We start from the raw sequence: 19,979 nt of genomic DNA on the forward strand, positions 1-19,979 counted from the left end.
GGAACAAAATTTGAAATAATATCGTGCAAAAAAATGAGCAAAAAAAAGAGCAAAAAATGGGCAAAAAAATCACGATCCAAATCCAAATTCAAAGTTCAAAAATAGCAATGGCGCACGGTGGGGGTTAGACGGTGCGCCACTACTATTTTCCCGCCTTCAAAATTCGGAAATACTAATGGCGCACCTTGGCCTATACTAATGGCGCACCAGTGGCCTATACTAATGGCGCACCAGTGGTGCGCCATTAGTAAAAAATACTAGTGGTGTGGTACTAGTGGTGCACCAGTAGTGCGCCATTAGTAGGCAAAACTGGTGCGCCACTAGTAGGCCTTTTTCTAGTAGTGACACCAATCGGCTTAAGGTCAGGAATAAAGTCAATACAAAACTCAATGACCTCCTCATTTTCATGGCCCTTCGAGATGCCTCCTTCTGTCCTAGCATGGTTATGAACATATTTCTTCAAGACTCTCATGAACCTCTCAAAGGGGAACATATTGTGTAGAAATACAGGACCCAAAACGTTAATCTCTTTGCAAAGGTGAACTAGGATGTGCGTCATGATGTTGAAGAAGGATGGTGGGAACACCAACTCGAAACTGACAAGTCATTGCACCAAATCATTCTGTAACCTTGGTATGATTTCTGGATCGATTACCTTCTGAGAGATTGCATTGAGGAATGCACATAGCTTCACAATGGCTAATCGAACGTTTTCCGGTAGAAGCCCCCTCAATGCAACTGGAAGTAGTTGCGTCATAATCACGTGGCAGTCATGAGACTTTAGGTTCTGGAAATTTTTCTTTGCCATATTTATTATTCCCTTTATATTCGACGAGAAGCCAGACGGTACCTTCATGCTGAGCAAACATTCAAAGAAGATTTCCTTCTCTTCTTTGGTAAGAGCGTAGCTAGCCTGACCCTGATGTATGTCGTCTTTTCCGTGCATACGTTGTTGGTCCTCCCGTGCCTCCGGTGTATCTTTGTCTTCCCATACACGCCCAAAAAGCCAAGCAGGGTCACGCAAAGATTCTTTGTCACGTGCATCACGTCGATTGCGAAGCGGACCTCTAGGTCTTTCCAATACGGCAGGTCCCAAAATATAGATTTCTTCTTCCACATGGGTGCGCGTCCGTCAGCATCCTTCGGAACAGGTTGTCCGCCAGGACCCTTTCCAAAGATTACCTTCAAATCCTTGACCATATCATGTACATTAGCACCAGTACGGTGGCGAGGCTTCGTCCGGTGATCCGCCTCACCTTTGAAATGCTTTCCTTTCTTTCTTACGGGATGCCTGCTCAGAAGAAATCGACGATGTCCCAGGTACACAATCTTCCTACAACTATCCAAATATATACTATCGGTATCATCCAAACAATGCGTACATCCGCGGTATCCCTTGTTTGTCTGTCCTGAAAGGTTACTGAGAGCACGCCAATCATTGATGGTCCCGAACAGCAACGCCTTTAGGTCAAATTCTTCCTGTCCGTGCTCATCCCACGCACGTACACCTGTTCCATTCCACAGCTGTAATAGTTCTTCAACTAATGGCCTTAGGTACACATCAATGTCGTTGCCGGGTTGCTTAGGGCCTTGGATGAGCACCGACATCATAATGAACTTCCGCTTCATGCACAACCAAGGAGGAAGGTTGTACAAACATAGAGTCACATGCCAGGTGCTATGGTTGCTGCTCTTCTCCCCAAAAGGATTAATGCCATCTGCGCTTAGACCAAACCATACGTTCCTTGAGTCACCTGCAAACTCCTCCCTATACTTTCTCTCGATTTTTCTCCACTGCGAACCGTCAGCGGGTACTCTCAACTTTCCATGTTTCTTATGGTCTTCTCCGTGCCACCGCATCGCCTTCGCATGCTCTTTGTTTTGGAACAAACGTTTAAACCGTGGTATTATAGGAGGATACCACATCACCTTGGCAGGAATCTTCTTCCGGGGGCGCTCACCCTCGACATCACCAGGGTCATCGCGACTGATCTTATAACGCAATGCACCGCATACCGGGCAAGCGTTCAAATCCTCGTACTCAACGCGGTAGAGGATGCAGTCATTAGGGCATGCATGTATCTTCTGCACCTCTAACCCTAGAGGGCGGACAGCCTTCTGTGCTTCATACGTACTCTCGGGCAATTCGTTGTCCTTTGGAAGCATATTCTTTATCATTACGAGCAACTTTCCAAATCCCTTGTCAGATACATCATTCTCTGCCTTCCATTGCAGCAATTCCAGTGTGGTGCCCAACTTTTTTTTGTCAGCTTCGCAATTCGGGTACAACAATTTCTTGTGATCATCTAACATGCGCTGCAACTTCTTCTTCTCCAAATCACTTGCGCAGTTTCTCTTTGCATCAGCAATGGCCCGACCTAGATCATCAGCGGGCTCATCTGATGCCTCTTCTTCAGCTTCTTCCTGCATTGCTGGCTCAGCTTCTTCCCCCATTGTTGTATCATCATATTCAGGGAACCCATGGCCAGGATAGCCGTCGTCATCCTCTTCTTCTTCATTGTCTTCCATCATAACCCCTCTTTCTCCGTGCTTGGTCCAAACATTATAGTGGGGCATGAAACCGGACTCAAATAGGTGGACATGAATGGTTCTTGATGTAGAGTAATTGTGACCATTCTTACAGCCAGCACATGGACAAGGCATGAAACCATCCGCCCGCTTGTTTGCCTCAGCGGCAAGCAGAAAACTATGCACGCCATTAATGAACTCGGGAGAGCATCGATCATCATACATCCATTGTCGGCTCATCTTCATTACACAACACCGAATAGACCAAATTAATACAAGTTCATACATAAAGTTCATATACAACACTTAATTAAATGCAACATACAAATAACTCTCTAGCTAAAGAATTTAAATGCAACAAAAAATGCGATCAAGATCGCAACTAAGGTAACAATTGATCCAACAGCATAATGATACCAAGCCACACTATCAATGGCATATTTTCTAATCTTTCTAATCTTCAACCGCATTTTCTCCATCTTGATCTTGTGATCATCGACGACATCGGCAACATGCACCTCCAATTCCATCTTCTCCCCCTCAATTCTTTTCAAATTTTCTTTCAAATACTCATTTTCTCTTTCAACTAAATTTAACCTCTCGACAATAGGGTCGGTTGGAATTTCCGGTTCATATACCTCCTAGATAAAAATATCTATGTCAACTTGATGGGCATAATTTGTCATAAACATGAAATGCAACAACTAGTTTTAAAAGAGAATATACCACATCCGAATCATAACAAGGACGAGGGCCGACGGCGACGGGTATCAAAACCATGGCACTATGTATAACAAATAACGTACGGGTAAGATAATTATACGAGTAACTATATATCCCAATCACACAAACATCAATTTGGTAATGTAAAACATTCATGAACAAGAGCCTCACCACAAGGTGGTGCCGGCGATGGGACGGTGCGGGCGATCGACGGTGGTTACGACGGAGATTTAGAAGGCACTAAGTAAACCACACCTACATATGCAAACTAAGTGTTATTTTTGACCTCAAATTGCATATAAATCAAATACTAGCACATATAATCCCTCCCAAATTACTAAACTCACAAATTAATCACTATACAAAGCATTGCAAGAGCTAATCTAGCAATGAGAGATGAAAGGACAAGGTGGCTAACCTTTGTGATCATTTGAATGGATGGGAGCCTTCAAATCTTGAAAATTTTGGGCAAAATGTGTGATGAGCTCGAGGAAGAGAGGGGAAGAACAGAGGAGGAGAGGGGAAAGGGGAAGAACAGAGCGAGCTCGGGTGGACAAAGGGTTTATGTATGTCGACCTTTAGTACCGGTTCGTGCCACGAACCGGTACTAAAGGTGCTGGAGGGGCTCCAGACTGACAACATCCTGCCACCACTCTCTTTAGTACCGGTTCATGGCACGAACCGGTGCTAAAGGTTCGCCTCGAACCGGTACTAATGAGAGCGGCCGGCTAGCCATTGGAACCGGCACTAATGGACACATTAGTGCCGGCTCAAAATCAAACCAACACTAATGTGCTTCACATTTGACCCTTTTTCTACTAGTGCCCATGGGCCATCAAACAGAGGATGTCATTGGGTTTTGTGTTGACTTCATTCCTGGCCTTAAGAAGATAGGTCTCCCTAAATCGCGGTATGAGGGGAGACTGACTGGAAAAGGCAGGCTTGGAGGGGAGATAATAATATGCAGGGACGAATATTCTTGGTCTCAAGCACACTACACAGTTCTACAGAACTCTACTTTGGTGACCCCTTATGTCGATGAACACAAGAACAGTCTGCGCTCCAAACACCCGGAGCAGTGCGACGAGGATTACATGTGAACACATTAGGACTTTCAGCAGTTGATTGGAAACACGTCTCAGAGGTGAAAACACTGTTTGTGCGGAGCTGTACTCATTGTCCAGGGGACCATCTTCGACTGTAATGATTTGGAAAGGATACAAGATAAATGGGAATACATTTTACACGATCGCCCAAGATCAAAAGAGCACCAACCAAAACAGCGATGTCCGCTTTGATGCAGCCACCGAGAGGGGAAAGGACACATATTATGGTTACAAAGTGGACATATGGGAACTTGACTACGGAGTATATTTTAAGGTCCCTTTGTTTAAATGCAAATGTTCAATCTGTCAGGAGGCGGTGTACAGGTAGACCCACAGTACGAAATGACAACAGTGGATCTGAACAATCTTGGGTACACTGACGAATCGTTCGTCCTAGCCAATGATGTGACACAGGTTATCTATGTGAAGGACATGTCTAACAAACCGAGAAAAGGAAAAAATAAGGAAGCGAATACATCATACGATGAGCCAAAGCGCCACATAGTTCTTTCAGAAAAAAGGGACATCGTGGGAGTGGAGGGCAAGACAGACATGTCCGAAGATTATGAAAAGTTTCATGAAATTCCTCCCTTCAAAGTCAAGGCTGACCCAAACATCCTGATAAATGATGAAGATTATCCATGGTTACAACGCAATAAGGAAAGGACACAAGCAAAGAAAAAGTGAAGACTTTGTCCACAACTATTATGATGATACCATGACAACTTTCAACCTTTTCGTAGTTCATTTGAAATGCTTATTGTAACAGACAAGTTTCCGTATGAAATCTTGATACTTCGAAAGAAATTGTCCGTTTTGTACATGAAGTGCATCCAGTTTTTGCCGTAACCCACTCAACTTTCTTGCACATGCTATGTGGATGAAATGATGATACCATGCCAACTTCCAACCTTTTCAGAGTTCATTTGAAATGCTTTTCAATTTCAGGGTCTTATAGCTCAAAATAATCAGTAAATGCATGAAAAATAACAAATGAAGTTAGAAAGGGTTGAAAATTGATGATGTGGCTTTGAATGGTGCATTTTGAACACGCAAAAAGTCAGGAGTTCAAATAAGTTTAAAAAAATGCAATCCCTGTGTAACAGATGAGTTTTCGTAGAAACCCTCATACTTCGAAAGAGATTATCCATTTTGTACACGAAGTGCATCCAGGCTTTCCCATAACCCTCTCAACTTTTTAGCACATGCTATGTGGGTGAAATGATGATACCATGCCAACTTTCAACCTTTTCAGAGTTCATTTGAAATGCTTTTCAATTTCAAGGTCTTATAGCTTAAAAAAACCAGTAAATGCTTTTATAAAACTCTAATAGCAAAAGGAATCAACTAAAAAGCTTTTATAAACCTCTAGTATTTTTTAAACTAAAATTATATAAAATTTATGCAACTAAAATTATCAAAGTATTTTTTGCTCAAAACATGAAAAGCAGAAAAAATTATCATAAAGAATTTTTGTTAGAAACTTTAGTAGCAAAAAGAATTTTTCATAAAGATTTTTTTGATAGAAACTAAAATAACAAAATATGTTTTGAATATAATGATAAAATATAGTAATATTAAATAGCAGGAAAAAGAATCGCTCAAAATATATTTTGATAGTGAAGTTATTCACAAACTAGTGATTTACACAAATTTCAAAAAATTAAAATTTAAACTATTCAAATTTGGAAACTAATGGAGTAACAGAAAGATTATAATTATTCTGAGCTAAAAGCAAAAAGAATAAAAAAAATAAAGCAAAAATAAAAAGAAAATAAATAATTCAAAAAACAAAAAACAACTGGAAAAAATAATGCCGCCTAATGGGCCACACGGCCTGCATACGACTAGAAACCCATCTGTACATGGGCCAGGATGCAGGCCCGCAGGCCCAATTGGACCAACACGGCAGTGACAGGGGTAGGCAACTAATGCCTGCATATTAGAGAGGAGCTCAGCACCTGAGCTGCAACGCAGCTTATAAACAGGTGCTGAGCTCTCTCACCTAGCAAGGTGGGACTAAACTTCCCACCGCACCCCGTTGTGCAAGGCCTTTGGTCCCGGTTGGTGGCACCAACTGGGACTAAAGGGTGGCTTTGGTCCCGGTTGGTGGCACAAACCGGTACCAATGCCCCCCCACCTTTAGTCCCGGTTGGTGCCACCAACCAGGACCAAAGGGCTCTACTTCCCGCCCTTTGGGCTGCTGAAAAGAGGCCTTTGGTCCCGGTTGGTCCCACCAACCGCGACTAAAGGACGCATTCGTCCCGGTTTGTCTCACGAACCGGGACCAATGCGTTGTATATATAACTGGCACTCGTCAAAATTTCATTCAGTTCTTCCCCGCCCTGACGCCCCCAGGCTGCCCTCTCCGCCTCGCCGTCGCCGTCGTCGTCCCGCGCCGTCCCGCGCCGCCCCGACGCCGTTGCCGCCCTGCTGCCCCGCGACGCCGCCGGCCCTGCCTCGCTCGTCGCCCGTCGCCGCGCCGCCCCTCACGCACCGTCGCCGTTGCTCTCGCCGCGCCCCTCACGACGTCGCCATCCGGTGAGCTACTAGATTTTGTTCATAGATTTTTTTTTCATAGGTTTAATTAGATGTGTAGTTAATTTAAATGCGTAGTAATTTAGATGTGTAGTTAATTGAGTTAGATTTTGTTCATAGATTTTTTTGTTAGATTTTTTCATAGGTTTAATTAGATGTGTAGTTAATTTAGATGTGTAGTAATTTAGATTTTTTTGTTAGATTTTTACTATTACGACATCCGTGCATCTTTTTGCATACTTCTAAAACTAGTACATCATTGCTAACTACGAAGTTATTACTATGTTTTCAACAGATAATCCCGAATGATTGTGTGCCTCATCTGATGTATACGCACGATCGCCTTGATGTTTTGAATATACAACCAGGTCGTCCTACGAATCTCAACTGTCCATACCGGATTTCTAAAAGAAGTGGAGACATGACAATCAAAGAATGGAAAAAATGTATGGACAATCGTAAGGAGCTTCTTGGAAGACAAAGGAAGCGAAGCGTAAGAATTGGAGACAGGATGATCTCCATTCTTCATAATGGAGAGTTAGGGTCTATATTGTTTGATGCTATTTTACCTTAACGGTGTTTAGGTCCTATCTGATACTGATGATCATGTGCTAAGAACAATTATGTAGGGTTGGGTTCGATGACTATAAGGATGATGATCGTGTGACTTGTTATTAATAACGAGTGGAAGTTGTATGATGATGCATCATTAGTAGGACTTTTTATTATATATGATGATGTATGATGCGAGCATGAAGAGTTATTATATATCAGCGGGTGAAATGAACATAGCAGTAGCGTTGGTAAACCAAGCACGAAGATATAAGAGAGGACACTTCTCTCTATTAGCTAGCTAATAACAACCTAAATTAACCCCCAAAACCCCTAAACCAGCTACTTTAAAAAAAAACTCAGCTCCAGCCAGCTGCTGACGCATGGATGCCTTTTGGTCCCGGTTGGTGCCACCAACCGGGACCAAAGGCCCCCCTGCCTGGGCTGGCCGCAGCGGCCACGTGGAGGCCCGTCTGTCCCGGTTCGTGTAAGAACCGGGACTAAAGGCCAAGGGCATTAGTACCGACCTTTTAGTCCCGGTTCTTAAACCGGGACAAAAGGCCCTTACGAACCGGGACAAATGCCTTGTTTTCTACTAGTGACTTGGCTCAAATAAAAGAAAACATCCAAATAGGAGGAGTGTTACCACTAGAATAGGGGGCCATCTTCCACGTGTGCCTTTGCCTCCATAAAATCCCCAAATCATGAGTATTGCTGCAAAATCCTTGCAACAATCTAAAAACCAAGTTATCTTTATTATATTCATTACGAAATACATTTTACATATTTGATATTATAGAAATTAGCACATTTTCTATGCACTTGGTCAAACTTTAACTTCTTTGCCTTAGGACAATCCTAGAACTCAATTATTTTGGAACGAAGGGGTACCTCACTAGGCTCTCTACTCTTTATCCGTGGACGTATGTCATCTAGATATGTAATGTAATATCATAAGCCAGTGCCAACCTGTTGTATTTCTCTGTTCTTCCACACATGTTTGCCACGTAGCTGAGATATTGAAATTATCAATTATATATATTGTTCTCACATAAAAACATAGTCCTTCCCATTAATATGCCGACTACTGGAAATATATATATAATTTTCTTATCGGAATATGATGGACTATTAACATAGACACAAGGAATAATAATTGAAGCTACAAACTAATCAACAACGGGTCATGTGCTCCACGCCTTTGTCCAGCTAGTTAGTTAATAATTGGGGTGAACTCAGGAGTGTTTTGAGCACATTCGGTGGATTATTGAGCTTTAGATGTGATGGTAGGCAGCGTTAATTTAGGATTTACTACTTATATATCATGATCACAACATATGCTATAATATTTCATGAGTGTTTTACTGATCACCACACATAACTATGCTTCTACTTATGTGTCATCGTTGCTTTGAGAGATGCTACTAGTGAACCATGAACTTTGGTCCAATTTTCATACATAAGTGCTTCTCCAACTTATATTTACATGCATTTTTATTTTCTCCAATTAATTATTCCAAATTTACTAAAATACTTCCAATCACATTGTACCACAAATTATTTGGGGTTTTTCTTTGCGAGGTGAGTTCGCCATGCCCGTCGTCCTCTCCCTGGCAACCTGATCATCATATCCATACGAGCTCAGGGTTGAGCAGTTCTGCCTGCCGACGGCGCGGCGTCCTGCGATCTAGGACGAGAAGGCAGGGGTCTTCTTCGGAGGCGGAGACGGATGGTGGGCCAACAGTGTTGGCCTCTTGGGAGTTGACGAGGCAGGGTGTTCCTCCTGCTGCGAGCTGCTCCCTACCATTGTCACTTCATTGGCATGATCTGGTGTTCACCGAGGGCTGCAATTCCCAAAGTTGTTCTTGGTGTTTGTAGATCCTCTTAGCTGTTCTTTAGCATCTTGTATGGTTGCCATTTCTGTTTTTTTTCAGTTGTATCATGTTGTTTCTATGTTTGAAGGTTGCTTCATCTATAAAGTGGGGCGAAAACCTTTTTGATATATACCATGATCCCAGCATAAGCTATAATATTTCAGCAATGTTTGATTGATCAGTACACATACCTACACTTCTACTTATGTGTCATCGTTGCTTTGAGAGATGCTATTAGTGAACCTATGAACTTTGTTCCAATTTTTATTGTTGCCGCGCCTCCCTCGCGGCTGCCCTCCTCTCCCTCGCGCTCTGCTCACTCTCCCTCGCCGTCGCTCTGCTCACTAGAGAAGAAGGAGAAGTTCAGAAAAGTTCAGACAATGGTGGACACAGGAGTTTTTCCGGCGCACGAACGCCCCCTTTTCTTCCTCGAGCACGAACTCGATAGTGTCACCCTCTTACAACGGAACCGTGCGGCTTTATACCCCGAGCCAGCGCACCGGGCACGCACCCACGCCTCCACTCGCACCCCGATCGTGCATGCGCTCTCCGCGCTCTGACCGCACCCACGCCGCGCCCGAACGCGCGCTTCTCGCGGTGAGCCTCGCTGGATCGCGCCCGATCAGCCCGCACGGCTCGCCAACAGACCCACACACACACGCACGCCTACGGTGTACACTTGCACGGCCACCCCGTGCACCACACGCACGCACGCACACACTACTTGCCGCGGACCCGACGCGCCCGACCCGGCCAGCTCGCGCCCATACACGCGCTGGTCATGCCCGGTGCATCGCCGCGGCTTATTAGTCCAACACTGGCGCCCTAAGTCGCGGCTCAAAGCAGCCCGACGTCTTCGACGCCGTCGTCCACCAGCAGCGCACGCCCGGCGACCGGCTCCTTCCGCATCAGGGGACACTCCCTCTTGAAGTGCCCCCTGACACCGCACTTGTAGCACTTCCCGCGGCGATTGTCCCCGCCGCCTGATGCCGTGCTCGCCGCACCGTCGTCGTCGTCCTCTCCGCGTGCACCGCCCCGACGCCGCTCGCGCGCACGCCACTGCGCCATGGTGTACAGCAGCTGCTCACCGCCGCCTTGGTTGCCTCCGTCCTGCCCGCGTCGTCGCAGCCTCTCGAGAAGGCCTTTACCCGTCCCAGCGCGTCCTCGAACGCCATGTCGTCGACGTCACAGAACTGCTCGATCCCGGCCACCGCAGGGTATAGCCGGTTCGGCACTGAGTCGAGCAGCTTCTTGACGAGGGTGACGTCCTCCAGGGTCGAGCCCAACGCCGCGTATCGCGCCGCCATTCCACCGAGCCTGCCGGCGAAGTCGTCCAGGCTCTCGGCGTCCGCCATGCGCAGGAGCTCGAACTCCCCGCGCAGGGTGCCCAGCCGCGCTGCCCGCACGCGGTCCGCGCCAACGAACCGAGCCTTCAGAGCAGCCCACACCTCTGCGGCGGTCTTCTTCGCCGCCACCTGCAGCAGCAGGTTCTCCGCGAGCGCGCCGAGCAGGTATGCCCTCGCCGGCTTGTCCTTCTTGGCGATCACGGCCGCCGCCGCATCCTCTGGCACGACCACCGCCTCCCACAGCCCGGCCGCGTCGAGGTTCGCCTCCATCTTGATCGCCCACGCCATGTAGTTCTCGCCGGTGAGCTGCGGCACAGCCTGCGGCAACGATCCGCCCGTTCCGCCGGCGTACGGGACGATCGACATCGCCGGCGCGCCCTGACCAGACCGTGGCTCTGATGCCAATTGTTGTTGCCGCGCCTCCCTCGCGGCTGCCCTCCTCTCCCTCGCGCTCTGCTCACTCTCCCTCGCCGTCGCTCTGCTCACTAGAGAAGAAGGAGAAGTTCAGAAAAGTTCAGACAATGGTGGACACAGGAGTTTTTCCGGCGCACGAACGCCCCCTTTTTCTTCCTCGAGCACGAACTCGATAGTGTCGCCCTGTTACAACAGCACCGTGCGGCTTTATACCCCGAGCCAGCGCACCGGGCACGCACCCACGCCTCCACTCGCACCTCGATCGTGCATGCGCTCTCCGCGCTCTGACCGCGCACGCGCCGCGCCCGAAACCGCGCTTCTCGCGGTGAGCCTCGCTGGATCGCGCCCCATCAGCCCGCATGGCTCGCCAACAGACCCACACACACACACGCACGTCTACGGTGTACACTTGCACGGCCACCCCGTGCACCACACGCACGCACGCACACACTACTCGCCGCAGACCCGACGCGCCCGACCCGGCCAGCTCGCGCCCATACACGCGCTGGTCGTGTCCGGTGCATCGCCGCAGCTTATTAGTCCAACAATTTTCATACACAAGGGCTTCTCCAACTTACATTTACATGCATTTTTATTTTTTGCAATTAATTATTCTGAAGATACCAAATAATTCCAAACACATTGTACGATCATAAATTATTGCAACTCGTAAAGCTAGTGAGACTTACAACCTAGTTAGAACCGTTGGGACCACAAGTAGTTTCTTAATTTATTTTCAACTGTTGCTTGAATGAAGGTAGGGGTGTTGCCTACGTATTTATAACTTGCTTTCTCAATTGTGGGGAAAATTACCCCTTGCTACAAACCCTTGCATCTGGACGTCCAAAATATACGTACCATGCGGGAATCCTTGGAGTACTGGTTGTCGGATATAATAGTTGTATATTGCTCTAGGATTCATTAGTCTATTAATTGCCCAGTTTAGATGAAGTATTTACCATTAGACGCAATGACAGGTTGTCTAATTGTAATGGAAAAAAAGATGCATTGCCTATATGACGTGATCCCAACATAAGCTATGTTTTGTCAAGAATGTTTGATTGATCATCACACATATGTATGCTTATATTTTACCATTGCTACCAGAGATGCTACTAGTGAACCACCGCAGGTCGACGTTCAGCTCCATACCCCAGACCTCTCCCGTATCGCCCTTCCCGCGGGCGATCTGGGAGTGCGCCGCGGCCGCCTAGGGTTCCCTCCCCCACCGCCATCTCCCTGGCCGCCGCCGCCGAGAGCCACAGGGCAAAGACCTTGTGGTGTAGCGGCGGCGGGGATCTCCTCTGCAGAGGTGAGGGTCGGGTGCGGGGGCCTCCTCTCTTCTGCATGGTCGGGCATCACGATGTCCTCTTCCCTCGGCCCCGCCACGACGAGCTCACCGGCATGCAACCCCATGGTGTGGTGGCTCTGATGTGCCCCCGGAGTGGGCACTGGCCTTCATGGCTGCCCAGATCCAATCTGGGATGGCAACGGTTGAGTTGGGGGTGGACGATAGCCCAGCGGGACAGTGGTGGTGTCACACCTGTTCTGGTTGCACACTGGCCAGGGCGTGGAGGCGCTTGGTTATGTGGCGGTTTGGCCCTAGCGATCTTCGTCTGCCATGGCGTCTACTGTCGGACATCGAGCTCTTCGATCTGGCTACTGACAAGTTTTGGTCTTCACCCTCAGAGATTTATACAAATTGGCGTACATCGTCCCTGAATATCTAGATCGGAAAGGCTCCGGTCGCGCGCTCATATTATCAGCCGACACGGCTTCATGAGGGCGCGAAGTGAAGCCTCGCTTTCTTATTGGAGTCATGGGACATGTCTATGTCAACATTCTCATGGCATTGATAGAGGTGGAGAAATTCATGGCGGCCGCGATTGGCGGTTTTGAAGCGTTGGCGGAAAAGTGTAGTGGATGCGATGAAGACTGTGTGCTAGGTGTTTGGTGAGACTTGCAACAGCGGCCTCGACAAGCAGGGGTGGCAACACTGGAGGTCTATAATTTTGGTGGTGCTCCTCGAGTACCGAGTCTTGATTCCCAGGGTGAAAACCCAAGGTCCAATCTGCATTGATTGTACCTGGTAATGACCTTGTTGAAGGCATTATTTTTGGGTGAACCCGGACTTTCTCCAGGGCGAAAACTCAAGATCTTCGATCGGACAACGCTTGTGCATTGTTTCCTTTTTGGAGGCGTTGCTTTCGGAGAACTTTTTTGTATGCCGGGTGTTGTCTTCGGTGGTGGTTAGAGTGTTGTTGTTGCTAGTGGTTGATCATCGTGGTGCACTTTTTATTCTGTGCTTTTTATTTAGTTTTTTGGCTGTGTGTATCCTTGATGTCTTTGGACATTTTGTTGGTACAAATGTCCGGTGTAATTAATATCTTCGCGATATTAATATATTCCTTTTCTCAAAAAATAAATAAAATGAACCACCTATGATCCCGATCAAGTTTCCTCTTCATGCGAAAACTCTCCAAGCACCTATGAAAGCCATGCATGCAACGTGTTTGTAGTGAGAGCGGAGAGAGGACGCGCAACCCATGAGGATGGGCCTGTAGAGGACCAACGACCGCAAGGAATCAAAAATACGGCCGGTGTGTCGACTTGCTCCATGCGCTGTCATTTGCTCTTGGCTCGCCGCTCCAAATTACTTTGGAACTCATACTATACTACTCCAGTATGAGAGATTGGATCGGCTAAGTGAGATATTTTTCGTGGAGCATGCAGAAAACGAGGAAACTGCTCGCGTGAATGGCAATAATTTCTGCCAAATGGTCCGTGACCAAGAAAATAAATTATTAGGTGAGATCTGGAAGGATGAGGTTGGTCTCGTGGATTCATAGAACCTGTACTGCATAGAACCTGTACTGGAAAGCACGAGGTTCTCGTTTTCTCGCACGTGTGTTGCTCGGTTTCGTTAGCTGTGAATGGAGCCTGTATACGTTGAGCGGCAGCACCGCAGCAGTATATATAACTACTATGCACAACGCAAATAGTCACACAAACACACACAAGACACACACACACACACACGCAGTCGAAAGGATGTTTCCAGTGACGGGCTCGCCGAAATGCGTTGCTTTCCGATCAAAGCATACCCGCAAGTACCTAGGTAGCGTGCAAGCAGGGAGCGAGGAGAGCGCCGGCGGAGACAAGTTCTTCGAGGAGCTGAGCCACGGCGCCGACGACGTCGATGTCCTTGCAAGCCCGTACACTAGATTCTACCTGGAGCCATCCAAGGAGCACGACGGGCTCCTGCACGTCAGGTGCTGCCACAACAACAAGTACTGGGTGGCCAAACATGTCGGTGAAGGCAGCGGCCACTGGATCATTGGCATCGTCAATGAACCGGAGGACGACCTGTCCAAGCCGTCATGCACGCTTTTTGAGCCCATCCCTCTCGCGGACACGGACAATAATCTATCCATCAGGTACGTACAGTACCATCTCTCTTCTGTCTACACGTTAATTTACCAATCATTCTATGTCTACTATTCACTCTGTCTGGAACAGTATATTTTTTTGTTAAAATTGTATTGGACAAAGCCTCCACGCAGAATCAATTAATAATTACTACCTTTCGTCTCATAATATAAGATCGGTTTTGACAGTACTAACAAAAACGCTCTTATATAATGGGACAGAGCGAGTAATGTCTTGGAGGAAAAAGAAAAAGAAAAAAAGATCAACACCGATAGCTGCTTAGTAGTCCTCATTCTAATAGGCTGGAAACGCATGCATGCAGGTTCTTCCGTCCTCAGCAGACAACAAGCTCTGAATCTGATATGACCAAGGAAAAGGGGACAACTGAAGAAGCCTACCTGTTTCTGGGAATCGGAGGGCATGAAAAAACAGTTGATCAAGTTAAATCTCTTCATGACTTCTCCGCCATTGATCTGTCGAAGCAATTGGTACTACCTAAATATGTTGCTTTTAAAGGCGACAATGACATGTACCTCCGGGCAAGGATCATCCAGAAACGCAATTACCTGGAATTCTCATCATCTGATATTGCAGATTCAACTGTGGTCAACACTATTTTCCCCAACTATGCTAATGGGAACGTGCGCATAAAATCTAACCACTTCAATAGGTTTTGGAGGCTCAGCCCCAACTGGATCTGGGCTGACTCGGCCGACACCAGTAGCAGAGACCGTGACACGCTCTTCAGGGTGGTCATGTTGCCCGACTACATCGGTCTCCAGAACCTAGGAAACTCCAGGTACTGCAAGAGGCTAACTGCCGACAAGAAGACAAGCTGCCTTAACGCCGCCGTCGATACCATCACCCTTGAAGCAAGGTTACGGGTGGAAGAAGCCGTACTTTCGCGAGAGGTCTATGGCGTGGAGTTCAAGCTCTCCGAAGCTAGGATCTACGGCGAGAAGCCTCTTACCTTTCCCAGCATGACTTCAACCAATGACACCAACGAAACACATGCCAAGACCCTGACCCTGAAATACGAGGAGACGCAGGCCAAGACCTGGAGCTCGACTGTTAGCCTCAAGATCGGTGTCACGGCCAAGTTAAGAGCCGGGATCCCGGTCATAGCAGAAGGGAAGGTTGAGGTATCCACTGAATTCAACTCAGAGTACGAGTGGGGGTCATCCATTCAGACAACGACATCACAAGAGGCCTCCTACCAGGCTGTGGTGCCTCCGATGACCAAGGTGACAATCAGAGCGGCTGCGACTCAGGGTTCTATTGACGTCCCGTTCTCCTACACTCAGAAGGACATTCTGACCACAGGAGAGGTTGTTACCTACAAGATGGACGATGGCCTGTTCACTGGTATGAACAACTATAATTTCCAATTTGAAGCCACACAAGAGCCCATCTGATGTGAAGATGCATGCATTAGTTAGCAGTATTAAATAAAGCCATCCCAACCTGGGAGTGGCCCGGCTTTTCTGTGCGGTGATTCGATGGTGTATTGTAATTTTTATTTTATTTTTTACTTTGTGGGTTGTGTGCTCTTATATGTTTCCCTTTACCCACTGTATACTTTTCTATGTGATGATTGACAGAATATTGTGCCCCCTCCGTTTTGCTTTCTTTGGCGTAGTTATTCTAATTTAGAGCATCTATAGCAGCTGTTGATACGGTTACGTATACACGTTTTGGATGAGGATATGGCCAAACAGGCCTCCATCCACTCATCTAAACAATTTTGTAAATATAGACGCCCTCGAATTTTGTCTTGAATCACCACCACGATGTAGGAGTATCCCTAGGGATGGAAAGTTGTAACCAACCCAAGCAGAGAGAAACTTGTCTTTGCAGGAGTTATGAGTGCACTAATCTGATTTCCAGAAGTACCATTAATCTCTATAAGGATATGCCAGTAAATTATAACAAAAAAATTTAATTGTGAAATTATTTCCTATCTAACAAGATACATGGCAGCTCATATGGCTATACTTGATTAGTAGTTTCGTGTAGTTATATTCTGTCTAACAAGATACATGGCCAGCTCACCAGAACATTACAACTTGTTTGGGACTAAAGGATTTTTTATTGTTGTTGCTGTTGTTGTTGTTGTTGCTGTTGCTCTTGTTGTTGCTGTTGTTGTTGTTGTAATCACCAGAACATGTGACCGGCTTTAGCTGCTGTTGGCGGGAGATTTGTTCTGGTTGTTGATCGACTGAAATTTGGCCTTCTCTTGAGGTGCATGTGTTTGTTGGAAATATGCCCTAGAGGCAATAATAAAAGGATTATTATTATATTTTTTTGTTCATGATAGTTGTCTTTTATTCATGCTATAATTGTATTATCCGGAAATCGTAATACACGTGTGAATAATTAGACCACAACATGTCCCTAGTGAGCCTCTAGTTGACTAGCTCGTTGATCAACAGATAGTCATGGTTTCCTGACTATGGAAATTGGATGTCGTTGATAACGGGATCACATCATTAGGAGAATGATGTGATGGACAAGACCCAATCCTAAGCATAGCACAAGATCGTGTAGTTCGTTTTGCTAGAGCTTTTCCCATGTCAAGAATCTTTTCCTTAAGACCACGAGATCGTGTAACTCCCGGATACCGTAGGAGTGCTTTGGGTGTACCAAACGTCACAACGTAACTGGGTGCCTATAAAGGTGCACTACAGGTATCTCCGAAAGTGTCTGTTGGGTTGACACGGATCGAGACTGGGATTTGTCACTCCGTATTACGGAGAGGTATCACTGGGCCCACTCGGTAGTGCATCATCATAATGAGCTCAAAGTGACCAAGTGTCTGGTCACGGGATCATGCATTACGGTACGAGTAAAGTGACTTGCCGGCAACGAGATTGAACGAGGTATTGGGATACCGACGATCGAATCTCGGGCAAGTAACATACCGTCTGACAAAGGGAATAGTATACGGGGTTGCTTGAATCCTCGACATCGTGGTTCATCCGATGAGATCATCGAGGAGTATGTGGGAGCCAACATGGGTATCCAGATCCCGTTGTTGGTTATTGACCAGAGAGCCGTCTCGGTCATGTCTGCATGTCTCCCGAACCCATAGGGTCTACACACTTAAGGTTCGGTGATGCTAGGGTTGTATGAATATGAGTATGCAGCAAACTGAATGTTGTTCGGAGTACCGGATGAGATCCCGAGCGTCACGAGGAGTTCCGGAATGGTCCGGAGGTAAAGAATTATATATAGGAAGTGTTGTTTCGGCCATCGGGAAAGTTTCGGGGTCACCCAGTATTGTACCGGGACCACCTATCCCGGAGGGCCCCGTGGGCTGAAGTGGGAGGGAAACCAACCCCTAGTGGGCTGGTGCGCCCCCCCTGGGCCCCCCTGCGCCTAGGGTTGGAAACCCTAGGTGGGGGGCGCGCCCCACTTGCCTTGGGGGGCACTCCAACCCCCCTGGCCGCCGCCCCCCTTGGGAGATTGGATCTCCTAGGGCCGCGCCCCCCTGGGGGCCTATATAAAGGAGGGGGAGGGAGGGCAGCCGCACCCTGTGTCTTGGCGCCTCCCTCCCCCTGCTACACCTCTTCCTCCTCCCGCAATAGCTTGGCGAAGCCCTGCCGGAGTTCTGCTGCATCCACCACCACGCCGTCGTGCTGCTGGATCTTCATCAACCTCTCCTTCCCCCTTGCTGGATCAAGACGGAGGAGACGTCACGCTGACCGTACGTGTGTTGAACGCGGAGGTGCCGTCTGTTCGGCGCTAGGATCTCGGGTGATAGGATCACAACGAGAACGACTACCTCAACCCCGTTCTTTTGAACGCTTCCGCACGCGATCTACAAGTGGTATGTAGATGCATCTCTCTCCTATCACTCGTTGCTTAGATGAACTCATAGATGGATCTTGGTGAAACCGTAGAAAAATTTTTATTTTCTGCAACATTCCCCAACAGTGGCATCATGAGCTAGGTTTATGCGTAGTTCTCTATTGCACGAGTAGAACACAAATCTGTTGTGGGCGTAGATCTTGTCAACTTGCTTGCCACTACTAGTCTTTTCTTGCTTCAGCGGTATTGTGGGATGAAGCGCCCTGGACCTACCTTACACGTATGCTTACGTGAGACAGGTTCCACCGACTGACATGCACTAGTTGCATAAGGTGGCTAGCGGGTGTCTGTCTCTCCTACTTTAGTTGGAGCGGATTCGATGAAAAGGGTCCTTATGAAGGGTAAATAGAAGTTGACAAAATCACGATGTGGTTATTCGTAGGTAAGAAAATGTTCTTGCTAGAACCCAATTGCAGCCACGTAAAAGATGCAACAACAATTAGAGGACGTCTAACTTGTTTTTGCAGCAATTGTCATGTGATGTGATATGGCCAGAAATTGTGATGAATGATGAATGATATATTGTGATGTATGAGATCATGTTCTTGTAATAGGAATCACGACTTGCATGTCGATGAGTATGACAACCGGCAGGAGCCATAGGAGTTGTCTTAATTATTGTATGACCTGCGTGTCAATGATTTAACGCCATGTAATTACTTTACTTTATTGCTAAACCGTTAGCTATAGTAGTAGAAGTAATAGTTAGCGAGCAACTTCATGGAGGCATGATGATGGAGATCATGATGATGGAGATCATGGTATCATGCCGGTGACGAAGATGATCATGGAGCCCCGAAGATGGAGATCGAAGGAGCTATATGATATTGGCCATATCATGTCACTAATTTATATAATTGCATGTGATGTTTATTATGTTTTATGCATCTTGTTTACTTAGAACGGCGGTAGAAAATAAGATGATCCCTTATAATAATTTCAAGAAAGTGTTCCCCCTAACTGTGCACCGTTGCTAAAGTTCGTCGTTTCGAAGCACCACGTGATGATCGGGTGTGATAGATCCTTACGTTCACATACAACGGGTGTAAGACAGTTTTACACATGCATAAACACTTAGGGTTAACTTGACGAGCCTAGCATGTACAGACATGGCCTCGGAACACAAGAGACCGAAAGGTCGAACATGAGTCGTATGGAAGATACGATCAACAAGGAGATGTTCACCGATGATGACTAGTCCGTCTCACGTGATGATCGGACACGGCCTAGTCGACTCGGATCGTGTAACACTTAGATGACTAGAGGGATGTCAAATCTGAGTGGGAGTTCATTAAATAATTTGATTAGATGAACTTAATTATCATGAACTTAGTCTATAATCTTTGCAAAATATGTCTTGTAGATCAAATGGCCAACGCTCATGTCAACATGAACTTCAACGTGTTCCTAGAGAAAACCAAGCTGAAAGATGATGGCAGCAACTATTCGGACTGGGTCTGGAACCTGAGGATTATCCTCATAGCAGCAAAGAAAGCATATGTCCTAGAAGGACCGCTAGGTGAAGCACCCATCCCAAAGAACCAAGACGTTATGAACGCTTGGCAGTCACGTGCTGATGATTACTGCCTCGTTCAGTG

At 46.8% G+C, this 19,979-nt stretch overlaps 1 protein-coding gene across 1 annotated transcript; it reads left to right on the plus strand.

Annotated features, from left to right (window-relative positions):
• Positions 1 to 14,092: 14,092 nt before the first annotated feature.
• On the plus strand, positions 14,093 to 16,146 carry LOC123093778 (uncharacterized). The gene is made up of 2 exons (XM_044515831.1): positions 14,093 to 14,519; positions 14,834 to 16,146. The coding sequence occupies exons 1-2, from the start codon at positions 14,134 to 14,136 to the stop codon at positions 15,924 to 15,926; spliced, it is 1,479 nt and encodes a 492-aa protein (XP_044371766.1). The 5' UTR covers positions 14,093 to 14,133; the 3' UTR covers positions 15,927 to 16,146.
• Positions 16,147 to 19,979: the final 3,833 nt, after the last annotated feature.

Source organism: Triticum aestivum, chromosome 4B (assembly GCF_018294505.1).
Source record: "Triticum aestivum cultivar Chinese Spring chromosome 4B, IWGSC CS RefSeq v2.1, whole genome shotgun sequence".
NCBI lineage: Eukaryota > Viridiplantae > Streptophyta > Magnoliopsida > Poales > Poaceae > Triticum > Triticum aestivum.